Raw genomic sequence first — 19,079 nt, forward strand, 5'->3', positions numbered from 1 at the left:
CCTTATGTGCTGTTGGAACAAATGTTAGGAGCAGACTATTGTTGGTTGATTTGACTGTATCGGATGCAGAAAACTGTCCATTTCCTGCATTGAGTAGGAGGGTCTCAGCACTGAGCAGAGAGTTAGACTAGAAGACCTCCAAGATCCATTACTATGATTCTGTGGTTATCGACTATTTATTTTTGTTTATTTTATGTAGACTATGTACATCATCTTCTTTTGGAAACATGTAAAGGGCTAAAGTCAGTGGAAAAATCTGCCTCTAGGTGAATTTATGGTATTCCGCAGAAGACAGTCCATCTTGTTTCCACCCACAATGTAAATAATAATAATAATATGACCTTAAGACTATTTAACAGGAAATCATCACAAATCTTTTTAAAAACCTGTCTCGTGTTCTTCTGCAGAAAGGAGCCAGCTGCTTCCCTGTTGCCATACATTACCCATAAGCTGGTAGATGCTGCATGAGGCAGCAGAGACTTTGCAGCAGCAAATAAACAATTAAATATTAATCTACTGCACTTTTCATGATCCAGCTTGCAAGCTGAAAAGAGCCAGAGTGCAGTTCGCTCAGTGTCTCTTTCCTTAAGAGAGGCTTGTCATAAAATGGACTCCCAGCCTATCCTCAGACCTTTGGAATGAGAGCTACAATTTGAAGCACAGGACCAAAGCCTTCTTTAAGGATTGCAGTAATTTAAAGTTTCTTAATTTATCTGCACTTATAATTGACAGCAGGAAAAATAAGTCCATTTTTAATGACAAATACCAACCTCGTGTTTTGTTCAGAGACAGCAGGCTCTGACCCATTTGTGTAGAAATTGCATTAAGACAATTCCAAGTAAGATGCTTAGTGCAGCATAATCTTTATTTGCATGTTTACTTGGAAACCTTCTCTATAGCTGCTCCGGGGCTGTGGGATGCGCTCCCTGTGGAAATCCACAATTTGAATTCTCTATTAGCCTTCAGGAGAGCCCTTCAAACGTATTTATTTGGCCTGGCTTTCCAGGGTTTTTAAATCTGTTTTAACATTCTAACCAGATTTTGGGGCTTTTAATCACTGTAATTGTTTAATTGTTTTAAAATGTTTTTAAATTGTTAATTGTTGTTATATTGTTTTAAATTTGTTTTTAGCTCTTTATTGTTTTAGTGGTTTATTTTAATTGTAAACCGCCCTGAGCCATTTTGGAAGGGCGGTATATAAATCAAATAAATAAATAAATAAATAAATAAATAAATAAAGAAGCAAGAAAGCAAGTTCCAATGATTTCAAAAGGACACATACAGCCTAGTACTGAAGCCCACAAAGTTATGAGCCTGCAAAAATGCTTAAAAGCTTCCAATGACTTTTTTTTGGTGGGGATTACTTACCACTGTTGTTGATAGCAACAGTGGCTTCAGCACTGCTTGAAATATTTATAATGTTCCTTATGGATGGCTTCTGTTGGTCACCATTCTTTCCCTCTCTAGAATGCACCAGGAAGTTACTCCATGTCATATCATAGGGAATGTTTCCTTGAACATTCTAGAGGAAAAAGTGGCAACCAGCAGAACTCAATCACTAGCAAGATTATGAGCACTTGAAGCCACTACTGAAACTGCCACTGCTCACAGAGGCAAAGTGTACAAAAAAATTCAAGAAAAAGCAAGGCCTAACCACTGCCACTCAGCTGGACTTGTGGCAACCAAATGAATATTTGAAGACTGGACTTAGAAATAAATGCATACAGGACTTGCCATGCCTGTTTGCAACCATATTAATGTATTTAAGATTGGAGAGAAAAGCTATTAGCCACCCCCTTTAATGACTTCAATTCTGTGAGAACTAGGATTAGCCCAGAAACCTGTTTGTCTGCTAGTATCAAGACCAAACTAAATGTCATAAGGGACTGAACTGCTGCCACTCTCGACTACTGCTTTCTCTCTTCCTTGCAATATCAAAGGAAAACATGTGAAGTGATGTCTGTGCTGTGTATCTCGTGTGTGCACGCACGCACAAGCACCCCCACCCCACACACACACCAAAAGCAATGTGAAGGCAGAGGTACAACAGTGCAATGTCATGTTACTTGTCATTTGCATTGGTGGTTACAAGGGGGTGAGAAAAGATGTGGAATGGTAGAAGCTCCATGTTTCTTATATCTAGCTTTCCCCTTAGCAACAACATAAAAACCCATCTTCTGCCCTCTTTCAAGAACTGAGACCTACCTCACCCTCACTAGTGACACTACAGTCAGCAGTAATACTACCCTGGGAAATAGCAAAAGGGAAAATGGCACTTTAGCTGTCTAGTAGCATTGCAAAGCAAATGGCTTGTTCAGTGGTAGTTAAGGCACAGCCTAATGGTTCAGCTGCCTATATTTTGAATTACTGGAGCTGTCAAGGCAACATTTGTCATGACTGGATAAAGGGAAAATATGAGCTTAGCTGTTCTCATTCAAAGCCTTCTTTGTGGCTTTGAAGGAGAGTCTTGCAAGTTGGGATAACAACTTGGTGAACGGGCATGGTCATGTACAAAAGAACACCAAGGGGAGCAGCTGCCCCTCAGCCTCCAGGTGACAGTTAAAACCTGCAGAACAATAGATGTCAAAAGAGGGCAGAAAGTCGTCATCTCACTGGATTCAAAGTGCACTACTGATAGTGTGGACTCAAGTCATCCAAGCCATTTCCTTTTCTTTTCCCATTATGCAGAACATCACTGTGCATGAGTCTACTACCCCATGCTAGAACCCATGAAGGAGAGTATTTACAGATAGGTTCCCCCTTCTCCAATTGTTCCAGGGTGGCCCAAGCTTGCAAACTGGGATGTAGAAAAGCAGAAAGTCCATGGAAAGGAGACTCACCATCATGTCAGAAATGCCTTCAAAAGGGCCCTCCTACCAAAGGATACATCTGCTGAGGAAAATGAATCAATATGGTAGGGTTTACTGCAGTTGTGGACCAATCTCTGCAAGTCTTGCAAACAGATTCTACAGATGAGAGTGTGACATGATGCCTTCCAGAAGAAGGTCCACCACATGGGTGCAGTATGCCCACCGTGTGCAGTCCCTCAAGCATTAAGCAACAATCAAGGCAGAGATCCTTGCACAATACAATCTTTAAAAGAGTGCCTTCAACAATCTGGAGTCCTTGGTCCTGAAAATATAAAATTTAAAGACTCTCCATACATTAAAGGTGTACTGCCCTTTTGAAATAAAGGACCAGGTATTATCTTTTGAGCACTGCTAAGAACTTAACTTTTGGAACAGAGGCAGGGTCTGTCCTAATTAGCACGCTGTCACCATGGAAGATGCACAGTTCTGTATTGACTGACAGGCACTGGGTTCTGAAACCCTGCATGCCAAAGTCATTCCTATAACGAAGGCTATTTTCAGGATCAGATTAATATCCCATGTAGGAAAACTGGCCACTTGAGGCAGGTTGATAAGCACTGAGGCCATGTGTAGGTGTGAGAAACGTCCCCTTTCAGTTACCAAGGATGCCTGAGATCACTGCCACCTGCCACTTCAGGGTGCTGGTGTGTTTAGGTCCTAGTCAAATCCATTCTGACGAAACTAAAAAAAAAAAAAGTGGACTTCTTCATATTCCAAGGGCTTTCTCTCCTTGCCTTTGCACCAGGATATAAAGGTCTGCTGGGTCATGCTATCAACTTGACCAGTAAATTATCTCCCAGACAACAAGGTCAGGGACTTTTCCTATGCAACTTAAATTGTAGAGCTGTTACTCAGAGAGGGCTCTACATCAGAAAGTTCTAAGACATAGTCTGTTAAGGGATTGTGCGGTTGAATGACCTGGTTCTGTGGTCTTGGACTCCCAGGGTGTCTACTAGGTTTGAAGGAGTGCTGAAGACCAAGCAGCCTGTGTTAAACTTTTTAGGAGCCTGAAGAACAAAGTTGAATAGCAAATTATTCTTCCTTTTTCCCAGGCAGATGTGGCTCCTTCCCTTTTATTTCTATTCTGGTTGGGTGCATGTTGTCCCTGCTGCAAAGGGGGACTGTGACAGGCACATGTCATTTGTGAAGTCTGGGGACTTCCTCAAGGTTCCCAAGGCAGTAGACGTTCCTACCAGCTCCATCTTTAGTCATATGTAAGAAACAAGAGAGGGGGGAGAGAACTTGAGCTGAGCTCTTGCTAACTAGGCTAAGCTGGTGTAGAGGCTAAGGGAGAGCCCCACTCCTTGGGGTTCTTTTGCAGATGATTCTGCCTGTCACCAAGGAAAAGCAGCTATCCCAATGTTCATACCCTCCCACTCCGAACCAGTGAAGAATTACATCATGAGGGATTTCAGTTCACCACTCCCCTCGGTAAAGTGTGTCGTCGAGTCGATTTCAACTCCTGGCACCCACTGAGCCCTGTGGTTTTCTTTGGTAGAATACAGGAGGAGTTTACCATTGCCTTCTCCCACACAATATGAGACGATGGCTTTCAGCATCTTCCTATATCACTGCTGCCCAATATAGTACCAGTGGGGATTCGAACCAGCAACCTTCTGCTTGTTAGTCAAGCATTTACCCGCTGCGCCACTTGTGGTTTTTCACTACTCCCCTACACACCTGCTAATGAGGTAGAACCACTTAGATTTGTCATCCTCTTGAACTTTAGGGAAACTAACTAAATCCCAGGATATGTAGAGCTATTCCATTAGTGGCCTCACCTAGACCAATGGATCAATTCATAAGATACACCTGTAGGGGTCAGCCCATCATGTGAAGAGGAGCAAGGGTATGCCACTACTTCACACCCTCAGGAACATAGGAAGCTGCCATATATTGAGTCAGACCATTGGTCTATCTAGCTCAGTATTGTCTTCACAGACTGGCAGCAGCTTCTCCAAGGTTGCAGGCAGGAATCTCTCTCAGCCCTATCTTGGAGAAAACCTGGAACTTAAATGCTCTTCCCAGAGTGGCTCCATCCACTAAGGGGGAATATCTTACAGTGCTCACACTTCTAGTCTCCCATTCATATGCAACCAGGGTGGACCCTGCTTAGCTAAGGAGACACGTTATGCTTGCTACCACAAGACCAGCTCTCCTCCCTTGCATGGTCATGTGGAAATGCAATGTCTGTAATGAATCCTAGTATACTATTTTAGTGCAATACATTAATCACACAATTGAGGTTGCTTCTGTTGGACAATTAATCACACAATTGAGGTTGGACAGGAGAGTAGTGGTGCACTGGACTGCTCTTTGTGGAACGGGCTGATCTTGGCAGGTTTGCCATCCAAACCAACTCAGTGGTACCCAGGCATGCTGCCCTCTTGCTCTGATAGCACAGGCTGCTGCTACCAAGCACGAAAGGTAAACAAACTCTTAAAGGCTTACAAAGCTACAGTTTGATATATGCACCATCTGTTTAAAAAAGCTTGTACCACAGCACTGTGGAAAAATATGAAAATATAAGTTCTGTACACAAAATCAATTCTGTGTACATCTCTATATCACAATAGTCTTTGGAGAAATCAGAAACTTTCTCAAGGTCTAGGATAAGAAACCACCTAATGGCGCAGCGGGGAAATGACTTGCCTAGTGAGCAAGAAGTTGCTGGTTCGAATCCTCGCTATGTTTCCCAGAATATGGGGAACAGCATACCAAACAGCAGTGATATAGGAAGGTGCTGAAAGGTATCATCTCACACTGCACAGGTAGAGGCAATGGGAAACCCCTCCCGTATTCTACCAGAGAGAACCACATGGCTCTGTGGTCGCCAGAAGTTGACTAGAGGGCACAACTTTACCTTAGGTTGATAGAAACCCTGTGTTTTAGAATAAAGGGGCCAAGACAAAGAACAGAACTGCTGCCCCAGACAGACATAATACTGCAGCAACTAGGAACACATTCGTTTAGTTTGGGCAAGATGCCCCACCTAAGTTCTGCCAATTCCCTTCTCCCACTGCAGCCTTCTAATCTACGCCACATCCCACACAACTCCAGAGGGTCCTCTGAGCCTGAGGAGCAGCTTTTCAGGGGGCTTTAGGAGCTGCAGTCGGAAGGGATAGCCCCTTTGCATGAGCAACACTCTGCTTGCGTAACTCTAGATAGGCGCCCAAATGCTCCACCACATGGGTCAAACAACCTTGAACAAGAGCAGTGCAGCAGTTTTGACAGGGGAAGGCTTTCTCCTTGGCTGTGTGTATACTATGGTGATAGCTTTTGTTCCGTCTCTGATAGGGCTTTGTTAAAAACACTGCGGCCCCTTGAAACGGAAGCAACTATGGAAACAAGTCATTTATCTTACCAAAACAAGAGTCTTTATCGAAGACTTAATCCCAGTTAAGGTAACAGTGATATGGGTCCCTTCACCCGTGTTTATAAAATGTGAGAGTCAGGAGCAGCACCACAGAGATGTTTTCATTCAGACCTGTTTTCATGTTCCATAATGATTTTGTTAATTATGTATGAGACTTCTCTTTCTGCCTTACTGATTTTAATCTCTTGTCTGCAGCTTCCCTAGAAGTCTGCAGCAAAAAGGCAGGCATTGCACCAAGTCACACACAAGTAGGGCATGCCTTGCCACTTCTCCCCAAAACAAAACAGCCATATATGTACAATAGGTAGAAGTTTTTCCTGATAGCACCTGTTTTGCTTCCCTTCTTATTTACTTAGGGCTGAATGATGTCCAATGAGCAGTCATGCCGCCCCCTCCCCCCGCATTGTTGTACTGTAGTTTACAAAATGCAGCTGTCTTTGCTGCAACCTGCAGTAGAAGACCAGCACAGGGGGACAGACTTAACCTTTTCTTGTCCAGTGGCAATCCAAGGAGCAAGGTGGGGATGAAGGAAGGGCAAGTCCCTCCCCTAATCTCTGAAATTTTCTTCTTTTACGTAATGCAGCAGAAAGTACATGACTGAACACCATGATTGTAAGCCAACGATTACTGTATAGTTGCTAGATTCTTAATAGCTGCTTAACCGATAGTATAGCTTTTAGATTACACATCTGAAATGCATCTTTCTCTCAAAATTTATTTTGGCAACCCTAAGACAAAATGTATGATTTGTTGTTGTTGTTTTTGCATTGCTTCCACCCAAATAAACAAACTAACATCATCCGTGGCAAACTTGAAACACTAGCTCTTCTTTGAGCAACTCATAGTCTCTAAACATATTCCTTTCAGAGTGAGGTGGAGGTGCACACAAGGCCATGCTGTGAGTTTCATAACGGAGGAGAGAGTTAAGTCTAGGTCTTCCGTAGCCCAAAGTGACATTCTAGATATTCCATCTTGCTTGCTTTCAATTATATACTGATTTAAATGATAGTGGTAAACAATTAGATGAACTAATACTGTTGATTTACATTTGGTGTGTGTTCAATTTATTTTTGTTTTGACTGCCCTGAGAACGAGAGAGAGAGAGAGAGAGAGAGAGAGAGAGAGAGAGAGAGAGAGAGAGAGGAATACTCTCCACAATTCTCAAACCACTAGGGACGTGCATGAATCAGTTTGGAGGCCCTTTTATGGGCCTCTGAACTGGTTCAAAGAGGGGGTAGCTTTAAGGATGAGGGAGGGTGCACTTACACACCCACTCACCACGCTTCCATCTCTGGCGCTCTGTGTAAAAATAGTCCAGTGGGGCAGCAGCGTACCTCCTTGCCGCCCTGTTGATCCCCCGACCAACACGGGGGAAGTGACTGGCACACAGGCATATATTGCAGGGGGGGCATGCGGGCGCATGTCATACGTGCATGCGCTGTGCGCCGGTCACTTCCAGTCGGGGGATCAATGGGGTGGCAAGGAGGTACACTGCCACCCCACCAGACTATTTTTACACAGAGGGCCAGAGGGGGAAGTGCAGTGGGGTGTGTGTGTGTGTGTGTGTGTTTGCACCCTCCCCCATCCTTAAAGCTCACACACACACAATCAGCTCAAAGGATGCCGGTTCCGTGCACATCCCTACAAACCACCAAGCCCTTAGTGATTGGGGAAGATGTCAACTCAAATTTACTTAAGTTATTGTTCCCAATTCCTATGTGATGAAATCCAAAATATATAGCTTTTGTAAGTCATCTTTAAGGCATTTGACCCTTAATCATTAACCCTTCCCCCTGTCCCATTTCCATCTGCCACTTCTATCAAGTTTTGTTGAGAAGCAACAGACTGATCCACAGCTGTTACCACCTGCACAAAAAGTATTTGTTCCAAACAATTTAATTAGAAGTTGTTACTTTTCCTCTCTTTTTAAAAACAAAGTATTTCAAACCAAATTTAATCTATGGCCTTTATATTTTTTTAATGTAAGAATGCTAAGTTACTCGCATTCTCCCTTTTCTAAACCAAGGTTAACTAGAAGTCAGAATTTCCTCTACAAAACTGTAACCGTTTAAAGAACACAAACTTGTTTAAGCTGATACCATATTTGGAAGAAATCTTAGTCAAGAAAAATAATCAAAGGAGCAGCACATTCCTTTTCAGCCGTGACTAGAGAAGCAAGCAAGCAAACACACTTGCATGCACACACACGCCTTTTAATATTTGTTGTAATCAAATGCTACCAAAGGACAGCTGGTTTCCCAAGGGTGAAAGATTATTATTTCTAAAGCACCAACAAATAGTAAGTGTTTTAAGTACCACAAAAATAAGACAAAAGGCCCTGCTCTCAGGCTTGCAAACTAAGGCAAAATACAGAAAGGAAGTGGAAGGAAAGAGTAGATATGAGATCAGTTCAAAAAATGCCAGTATGAAAAGGCAACTTTTTATCAGTCATTCAAAAATATAAACTGAAGGAGCTAACCTGGTGTCAAGAGGTTGAGTTCTAACGATATGAAGCAGCAAGGGAAAACAGGTACAGTCAGGGAACAGAGGAAGTAATATTGGGTTTACAGAGAACAAGAATACCAAAAGGGCAATGAGTGCAAAAGGCTGGACAGAGAGAAGAGCCAGTAACTGGGAGCAGCGAATGCTAGTGAACAGAAGTTTAAACAGAACATGAGGGTGGGAGATCAACCTAGAAAGCAAAAAAGAGGAGTAACTGACATAGCAATGAGTGGAACAGATTACAAAGCTGAAGAATTCAAGACAGAGGAGAGACTTGACAGGAGGAGACAGGAAGACTATACAAAAGGAGTGTTCAATGCAAGTAATGAGACAGAATAAGAATGTGAATTAAATCAAAAGGGTGAATTTTATAAATATTAAAGGGGTGAAAGCAAAATATTTAGGCACTGACGTTACAAACAGATGCTTCTTCAGTATCTACAAAGCAAGTCTTTACTGATTTTATAGATTAGTTTTTATGCATAGCCTCATTACAAGGCACCCAGGCCAGGGAAGAGCAGAACATCGGCTGCCCTAGAGAGTAGCCCTGGCCTGTGAAGACTCTTGGGGCAGCCCCCACCCCACATCCCCAGGAATACTGCAAGCCCTGTGTGCCCTGAGAAAAAGACGAGAACGGAGGGGCCCAGCTCTGGGAGCTCGTCTTCAGCTCTTAAAAAAAGACCATCAGTGGCCTGAGAGAACAGTACTTTGTAAATCTTATGTAACTTCTTGGTTTGTTTTTTAATATTGCCAACTGCTTTGGGTGCCTTTGTCAAGGCAGAAAAGCAGTATAAAATGCAACAGCTGTCTTTTGATAATCACACATTCTTTACATGTTCAGCCTGTCTAGTGGGAGACAGCTTTTACTAAGGATTGAATCCCAACACATTCTTTACATGGCTTGCTGACAACTTGCTGGTTCAGGTGAAAAAAGGAACAAGGCAATTGGCTACACTTGACTTGATCTTAATCTATGGGGGAAAGTTGGTCAATGAGGTTGAAATGAACTTTGGGGGAAACTGAGCAAGTAACACTGAAAATTCTTGATCTTATGCAAATCTAAATAAAGTTGAGTTAAATGTATATCTTGGATTTTAGGAAAAGTTGCTTTAAGATTTCCATAGACAGATGAACTAATGGGGAAAGGAGGCCAAAATTGGTGGAGTTCCTGAAGGGGTTTTACTAGAGGTGCAGTTTGTGCAGTCACAAACCATTCCAATTAAAAAGAAAAATTGGAAACAACTTAAAAGCCTGTCTTTTGCTAAGGTTTTCAAACAGAGGCTGTATGGCCATTTGTCTGGGATACTTAAGAGTCTTGCACTAAGGGCCAACTGAATAGGGAAGTTGGAATATAAGACCTCCATGATCTCTTCCAGCTCAAGTGAGGGATTCTAAAAGAAACAAAGAGTTGTTTCAGGTATGTTCAAAGGAAGAGAAAAACAAACAGTAGGCCAGTTCTTCAGTCAGGATAGCAAAAAGTGAAGCCAGTTGAACCCACTTTGCTTCAATCTTTCCCCAAAAGGGGAACTGTACAACCCCTCAAAATTGAGGGGGCATGAATGCAGTTCAAGACTGATAAGGAGTTGGTCAGGTGACACCTAGCAATCTGATTAAAGGAGTTCAAGGTCAGGATGAACTGTATCCTAGAATATGAAAAATAACTTGAACTCTCAGAACTTCTGTCATCTTTGACTAATCCTGGAGAGCGGATGAAATACAACCAGACTGGGACAGTGTTGTCCCAAACTTCAAAAGGGGGACAAAATTGGATCTAGGAAATAACAGACCGGTCTGAGATTGGTACCAAGGAAGATACTAGAACAGATCTTAAAACAATCAGTCAGTACACATCTTGAGAACAATGCACTGATTAGTAGAAATTAGTGTTGGTTTGTCAAGAACATATCCTGCTAGATTAATCTTAACTCTTTCTTCTTTTTAAAACCAGGTTACTAGTTTAAAGGACTGCTGTCGATGGAATTTATTTTTATTTCAGCAAAACATTTGACCAAGTTCCCCATGATGTTTCAGGTAGTTAACTGATCAAATGCAGGCTAGATAATACTGTCAGGTGGATTCATGCCTGCTTACATGTTGCAAATTACATAAAACTGGGAAGAATAGCTAACAGCTCAGAAGACAGGCACAAAATGGAAATCTGGGCTAAAACAAAAGGAAGTTCAGACAATTGCAAAGGTATAGGATGGGGAATGCAAAGCTTGGCAATAGTACATATGAAAAGGTTATTGGGATTGCAGTTGATCAGAAGCTGAACATGGGTCAGGAGTGCGGTGCAACTGCAAAAGAAGGTTAACGTGATTTTAGGGTGCATTAATACAACCACAGTTTTCAAGTCATGAGAAGTAATAGTTCCACTTTATTCCACACCATTGGACCTCATGTGGAGTAGTGTGTCCAGTTTTAGGTGCCATACTTTGAACTGGGCTGAGTTCAGATGACAACAATCAAGCAACTTAGTATGTTTAGCCTGGAGACGATTGAGAGAAAACATGATAGCACTCTTTCGATACCTGGAGGACTGTCAAACAGAAGAGGGTGAAGACTTGTTCTCTGCTGGCCAATTACGAGGGACGAGATCTAATGGGCTTAAGTTATTGAGTAGATTACAGTCAAACATTAGGAGAAACTTCTTAACAGTAAGTGCAGTTCAACAAAGGAATTAATTACCTATGGAGGTGGGTGGAGTCTCTCCTCACTGGAGGTCTTCCAACAGAAGCTGAGAGCCATCTGTTGGGCATGCTCTAGCTCTGGATCTTCTGCAGTGAGCAGGGAGTTGGACAAGATGCCCACCGTCCCCTCCAATTCTATGATTCTGTTTAAACAGTGTTTAGTATTTGGTCAGATGCAAGTAATTTACTATCGATGTAGCTCCTTCTAGGGATGTGTGTGAACTGGTTTTGAGGCCCTGTTACGGCTGGTTCGATGGTGAGCGTGTTTGCCTTTAAGGAGCAGGGAGGGTGCTCTCCCCATCCCCACACCGGTGCCGTGTTTAAAAATGGTCCCGCGGGGAGACAGTGTACCTCCTTGCTGCCCCAGTGCACGTCGGACCAGCAGTGCTCGGTGTGCATGCGCATGTTGCACTCATGCACGCCAGGCTCACACATGTGCACTTCTGGTCCAACGCACACCAGGGAGGCAAGGAGGGTAAGAGCTCCTACAAATATGCTTATATTTTGCTTTAAGTATGTGTTGGTTGGCTGACTGAGTCTGGGAAATTAAAGTCTTCTCTTGTACCAATACACAAAGGCAAATGCAGTGTTTAGCTTCTAGACTTCAAACAGTAGGTCTTGCAAGGTTGCTCATCACAAAAATTCATTGCATTGGACTTACCTTATTAGAATGTGGCAAAACTGCTTACTGAAAGTTAAATACTGCAATCTAAAGCCTGTAAGCAGGATATGATTTCTTAGTTATTACAAAGATATTCATAATAGGAATATACTATGAATTTTTATTTTATGATGAATTTATAAAACATGTATATAGTGAAATTCTTTACAAAGACCTTGCATTCATTTTAAAATGGAAAATTACAGGTAAACAGTTCAAAATTCTTCTACAATGAAATGTCTTCATCATCATGGCCCCAAGCAGTTGCCAACACAAAATATTTCAAATCGTATCCCTGTCCATCCTCCCAATGAATTCTTAGGGTTCCTTGGAAGTTGTTTTAGATACAGAACAGCCCACAATCCCACATTGCTCAATGTCTAACACTGTCCAAAAGTGAAAAATAAACTAGCATGTAATATTTAAGGTTGTCTGGTAGGAAACTTAGAAAGTCTTAACATATTTCAAAGCAATTTAGGTTTTGAAAAATGTGAGATTATAAAGGACTGTATTCAAACCCTATCTTCTGCTCATGTTATTTAGTGTTCATGCACGGAGAAAGCGCCTTTGGGTGATTCCCCTTCCCTCTTCTCTGAAAGTCAGTTCCAGTGCAGGATACTGGAGACAGAAGGGGAAATGAGTGAAAACTCCCCCACCCCCTTGTACAAACACTAACATGGTGCAAGGTGGCAGCAACTAGTGTGCATGAAAAGCAGGATTTGGATACAAGTTGTTTCTTTTGAGATTGGATATGTTGGGTTGGATCCAAAGAACCACACATGGAAGGAACCTCATGAAAAGGCTCTTCCCTATTCCATACAATACGCACTATCCTGTTCCCAAGGCGTCCTCACCTCACAGAATATTTTCAGGTGCACAAGGAGCTGCAGTAGGGTCAATGGGGATGGGAAAATTCCTTTCTGTGAGCTGCCTTCTGCTTGTGGCTTTTTGGATTCCATCCATTACATTTATAACTTGATTTACTTAGATCAATGCATATTTTAAAACTAGTTTTTACCTAGGTCCAGATGGTGAAACAAATCGATATCCATTACCAAACAAGTGGAAATAGAGGATGCTTTTCACAAAGAAGTCTCCAAAGAGTCTCCTCTTTGCATAAAATTTGCATACGTTGCTTGGTATTATATATGCATATTCTGATTAAAAAATGGATAATTTGAGAATAAATACAGATCACCACTGTGAAGCTAATGACCAGGTGAGCTGTGTATCTGTATGCCCCTGCTTCTTAACCAGAGAGTCACCTCCTGGTTAGGTTTACCACACACACAGTCCTCTGTCCTCCCTGCCCCCACGGGTCATCCCAGCCAGGCCAGCAACTTCACTTCTTGGCTCAAGGCAGGACAGCCAGCTAGCTACCGAGCCAGCCTCTTTGTATGCTGGTGCAGCAGTGCATGTACCATCTCCCAGATGCTGTTGTCTATGACTACAAACATGTATATACTGCTTTTCAACAGAAGGTTTCAGTGATTTTCAAAGAAAAAATAAATAAGATGCTCCCCTGACCCCAAATGGCTCACAATCTAAGAAGAAATGCAAGGTAGGAATGTGCACAAATTGGGATTTGAACACTGTTGTGAAGCCAAACCGGTCTGATTGGAGGAGGCCGTGGCATCTTTAAAAATGAGGAGAGCAGGTTTTTACCTGCTCCACTGGCACTCCACACAGCTTCCTGCTGTGGCCCCCACCACTTTACTCAGTTAGCAGGGATCACTGCTAACTGAGTAAAGTTAGTTAGCTAACTGTTAACTTCTCACTGCCAGCTCATGAAGGAAGCAAGCTACACCTGCCAGGCCTGCTTATCCATGTTCCTGCATCATGTAGCTCTGCAACTTGTCACTGAAGCAGAAACTTCACTCTGGCTTCCCCACTGGATGGATGGTCAGTAGGAAGCTGGCAGGGGAAGGAGACAAATGAAGAGAAGCTGCTCATGAGAGCAAAGTGTTCTGAGCAAACAAAATGTTCCAAAGAACGTCAAACACCACAACACATACAAAAAAGTCATTTGGTCCCCCAAATAGTTTCATGTCCTCTATAAAAGCCCCTAGATGGCAACCCTATGTTTCCCCCTCACACCTTCTACAAGAGGTTTTCAGAATTGGACAACTTTCCAACTCCAATTGTCACTGCTATAGTTTGCATACAAATAAGTACCAGTGATGGAGGAGTAATGTTAAAACTAAAATTTCAACAGCTTCCTTGAACTGTCATGCAAGAACAAGTGAGATATTGGACAAGAGAATAGGAAACAGGACTAGGATGTAATCTGAAATAAATGAAACTGACTTCACAGTAAGTAAAGTGAGGATAGAGACTATAAACAATAAGCTACCAAGAATCAGTGCACTAATGTCAAACACTGGTTAACCAACTAATTCTTTTCTTGTAAGACTACATGGCAAAAGAAATTCTTGGGGAAATAAACAAGATATACACACACTATGATCTCAACTAACAGAGTACTTCCCATATGAAAAAGGTTTCTCATGTTAATGGAAGTGCAATTCTTTTTCTCATTAAATATACTATACTATTCAGGTAACATTCTAAAATCAGACATTAATAGAAAGCTACTTTAAGTCTCCCAAATGTCTCATTTTGCAGAAAAATATGCAAGTATTTATGTAATTCATACACTTCAACAAAATACCATTAAGATTAAGTTCTTGGGCTTCTAAGTCTATTTCCATGGTTCTGGAAGATCACAAGGATCTCACTGGTAATTTTTATAAGGGCAAGATGGGAGACAATAGGAGGAGAGTCTTCTAATAGATGACTATTCAGCCTTCGTTTTAAAGCATTTGTTTTATTACTCCAAAATGTAAGCCTTACAATTCCTAGTTAAAAATTTTCAAACTGTGGTTAACTACAGTCTTCCAGGAAATTTATAACTGCTTTTATTGGTATATTTAGAATGGCAAACATACCAATCAATCATGTCCTACCAAAATTGTTGTCCTCTGCACAGAAAACAAAAATTCCCAAACTGAATTTTATTTTATAAAAAAAAAAAATCCAGCATGACAATATTAAAAATAATAATTTACAATAAACAGCAAAGACAAACAGAAACCACAAAGTTTCACAAAAAAGCAACTGGTAGACTGATTTACTCCAAATATTTATAAAACTTTGTATCTTCCTTTGTTGGTTGGTTGGTATGAATTTTGCTGCAAGAGAGAAAAAAAGGATTATTTAGTTAACCAAACATGTAGTTGATAATTATTATATGATGATTAAACTAACAGAACTCTAAAAACAGCTGCAAAAGAATATTAAGCTACTAAACAGGAATGTTTTATAGTAAAGTACATATAATGGAAAGCTCAATAAAGCATTTCAGTGTCAGAGTCTAAAAATCAGAAGTCAGTCCTTTGTGGGATAAACAGAGATCCCCACAACTGGAGTGTTTAGCCAGCACCCTAGAACAGTTTCATTAACACTTCCTCTTATGTGGAAAACTCAATTTACTTTAAGGTAAGAGAGACACTGAACAAAATGCAACAACTAAGTTTCAGAAATATAGCTCAAAGTCCCAAATTTGAATGCAGCGCAAATGTCCCCTAAATTTCTCACCGTGGAAAAGAGAACAACATGTTAGGGATGTGCAAACAGGTTCGACGGTCCGATATCAGACTGAATCCCCCCCTTGTTTGGTATCGGACTGAACCCACATCCCCGGCTGTTCAGGGGCTTGTAATTTTTAACATAAAATTTACTCATCCCCTCCAGGGGGCTTCTCCGAGGCCGCGGGGTGTGTTTGTGTGTGTATCTGTCTCTGGAGTTCCCCCTTCCAGCCTCCGTTATGGTAAAAATCGCCCACTTTTGGCCCAGTCCAGGCCTGCCCTGTGTGGTAGCAGCCATTTTGGAGGCCACTGCACATGCCCAATGGGCCTCTGCATGACTGGGTCTGGGTGATTTTTACCATAATGGAGGCCGGCAGGGGGAAGCCCCTCGAAAGGGTGAATAAAAAAAATTAACAATTTTTTTTAAAAAAAGATGACTGTGAAACACATGCACACACACCCCTGAACTCTGTGAGTGTGTGTGCCCGAGGGGTGCAGAAATAAACTGGCCAGTTTGGACTCGAACTGAACCACCCCATTTTGTGCATACCCCTACAATGTTTGTTAATTTCTTTAAAAAAAGATTTCCTATCACAAAATGCAGCTGGTATTCCATTTTCATTTGTTTCTAAAAAAAGAATAGCCAGAAATACTGGAGCAGTTAGTCCAGACCTTCTGGCTTTGCAATATAAAGTATGACTAGCTTGAAGTTGTAGATGATTCATGCAGCTATGTCATCAGGTATCTGCAATATTCTATACAGACTGTAATGCACATTCTTTTGAACAGTGTTTCACCTACCAATCTGATGAGCTCTTCCTTGATAAGCCTAGTAATTTCTGCCTTTGCTTTCTGCACAGCCAGTTCATTGGCACCTGGAAATAGAAGGTTGGGGGTAGTGGAGAATTACATCTTTTACCAAGAAACCTCAGTGATGATGCCAACAATATAGGGTACACAATTGCAATATGTCAGTCAACAGAATATTTTAATAGTTCAAATACTACTGTTACAATTTTTAAAGCTCCATGTTTCGATAAGTAAGCCTCTGAATCCAAATCAATATATTTTGATGCAGGGTGAACTGATTTAAATAAAGGCAACACAAACCACAACGAAAAAAGTTTTAAAACAAGAATATCAATTTTCTAATTCATACATTAGATATTTTTTTCAAAACAGAAGCATAAGATTGATATAACCACTACTGATTATTTATATTATAGATTAGTAATTCAAACAGTTCATGCAGCCCTCATGCCTTTTGCACTGTAGCATTCTGTTTCAATGTGCTAGTAGAGCAACTGAGAACAACAGATGTTTGCATTTAAAGTATAGATGCAGGGTGTGCAGGGGAGAAAGGACACCCTTATCCGGCCATAGCTGAGGTGCTGAGAGATGGGGTTTATTCCTTTTTCTCCCATACTGCTTTTCCTGATCCAAATAGCCTCATCAGAGTTCTATTTGCCCTACCCAGTGCTGTGGTACTCAATCCAAATTAGGGCTCTTGCCCCATTCCCATGGCTACATTTATTCTTCCAAAACAAAAACAAAATGAAGGTATCTGGTCACAGATCTCCCAGATGGTTACTTGTAAATTGCCAGTACCTTCTAATAACAAGGACTGATTGCTACAGGAGAGATCAGTGTTTATCCAAATGGAAAGGAAATGACTCATGTTGTTTTGCTATTTGTAAAATAATATGTTCATAATTCACAATAAAGCAAACGGTAAAGCCCAGGTAATTAGAAGGCACAAAACAGGACTATGACTTCTCAGACCAGGCACAAATTTGCTGCAGAGGGAGAAACTTTCCATTCCAGCCCCAGGTACTTTTTCTTCAAAATAACCTGCCTTCTAGTGGATGAAGACGACAGTACCCAGTGTCTGGACCACTGGATGGGGACAAGTGGACAGAACAGAAGGATGAAATCACCTAAGTGGCTTAGTGGATGATCCTAGCGAGATACAAGATAATCTCTCCCTTAGCCATAGCAGAGAGCCCAACATCTATGTTGATTTGCCAGTCCCCTAGCCATAATACATCAACATCAAAATACATGCAGTGCATAACCCATTTTGCAGTAAAAAGCTTACTACTGTACAGCTAAAAATAATATCTTTTTTCAATTCATAATGTTATACCAACACACAATGTTAGCATGAACAGGAAATATAGCAAACACTCAAAAGGACTTAAAGAAATGCAATAAGCACTCAATATTAATCCTCTACTTTCAAACTAAGCCACCTAAGCACTCAATATTAATCCTCTACCTTCAAACTAAGCCACTTAATGGCGCAGTGGGGAAATGACTTGATCAGCAAGCCAGAGGTTGCCAGTTCGAATCCCCACTGGTATGTTTCCTAGACTATGGGAAACACCTATATCGGGAAGCAGCAATACAGGAAGATTGTGAAAGGCATCATCTCATACTGCACGGAAGATGGCAATGGTAAATCCCTCCTGTATTCTACCAAAGACAACCACAGGGCTCTGTGGTTGCCAGGAGTCAACATCGACTCAACAGCACACTTTACCTTCAAACTAATGGGGCTCATATGGCGGTCCCACAAAAACATCAAGAAGAGATGGTGGGTGAACAATGGCTGAACTTGCTGGTATTACCGATTTAGTCAGTTGTGTGCATTCATGTTTACACAAAAGAAATACAAAGCCACAATGGAGTAATACTTTTAGGAGAACCAACTGAAATGTCACAAAATAGTGAGCAAGCTTTCAGGTTCTCCAGAACTCTTGTTCAGGCTGGATGTTAAGCAAAAAGAGAAAAAAGGGGGGAAGAGGAGAACAATCGGGGCATGATGAAAAATCCCAAAGGCCTGCATTTTCTAAATAACTTAAAATGAGTGCAGGAAATGTTCTGCAGTCTTAATTCTATTAGACCATGATAGGTGCAGCACAGGTTGCATGAAGAGTTATTGGGACAAACAATGGCTGTTTCCCCATTTTTCTAGTATATAAAAGAGCAGTCACTCAGATCTTTCTCCAATCGAGTAATACAATTCTCTTTCCTACTATGGCATTATCTAATCCCATTCCCATTATTCTCACCAATAAGAATAATGGAGGGAAAATTCTACCAATTTCTGAAATATTAATACAGTAACCTTTAACATAAAACAAAGTTCTGTTGCTCCCTTTCAAGTGTTTTCACAGAGTCATTATCTAAAACACCTTCCTTTTTTGGCCATGGTGTTCAGAAGCACTGTCATTGTAAAAACAGGTTGCTCACCTGTAACTTATGATCTGGTAGAGATCTGTCCACATCTGCAAAAATGTGTACTGTGCCTGCGCACAACCCTCACGGTAGAATGCTGCAGCTCCTCAGGGCACCTGAGCCCCACCTCCACACCTTCAAGGTACTATTTAA

General features: G+C 41.5%; 1 protein-coding gene across 2 annotated transcripts in view; it reads right to left on the reverse strand.

The window, feature by feature from the left end:
- Positions 1–12,200: 12,200 nt before the first annotated feature.
- DDX46 (DEAD-box helicase 46) overlaps positions 12,201–19,079 on the reverse strand; it is an 84,803-nt gene continuing 77,924 nt past the window's right edge. For both annotated transcript variants that reach the window (XM_053293575.1, XM_053293574.1), the window contains exons 23-24: positions 16,488–16,561; positions 12,201–15,290 (exon numbers count right to left, since the gene is read on the reverse strand). In XM_053293575.1, the coding sequence (XP_053149550.1) occupies positions 15,243–15,290; positions 16,488–16,561 (122 nt within the window). In that variant the 3' untranslated portion in view covers positions 12,201–15,242. The remainder of the gene's footprint in view (positions 15,291–16,487; positions 16,562–19,079) is intronic.

The sequence above is a fragment of the Hemicordylus capensis genome, chromosome 2 (assembly GCF_027244095.1).
Source record: "Hemicordylus capensis ecotype Gifberg chromosome 2, rHemCap1.1.pri, whole genome shotgun sequence".
Taxonomy (NCBI): domain Eukaryota; kingdom Metazoa; phylum Chordata; class Lepidosauria; order Squamata; family Cordylidae; genus Hemicordylus; species Hemicordylus capensis.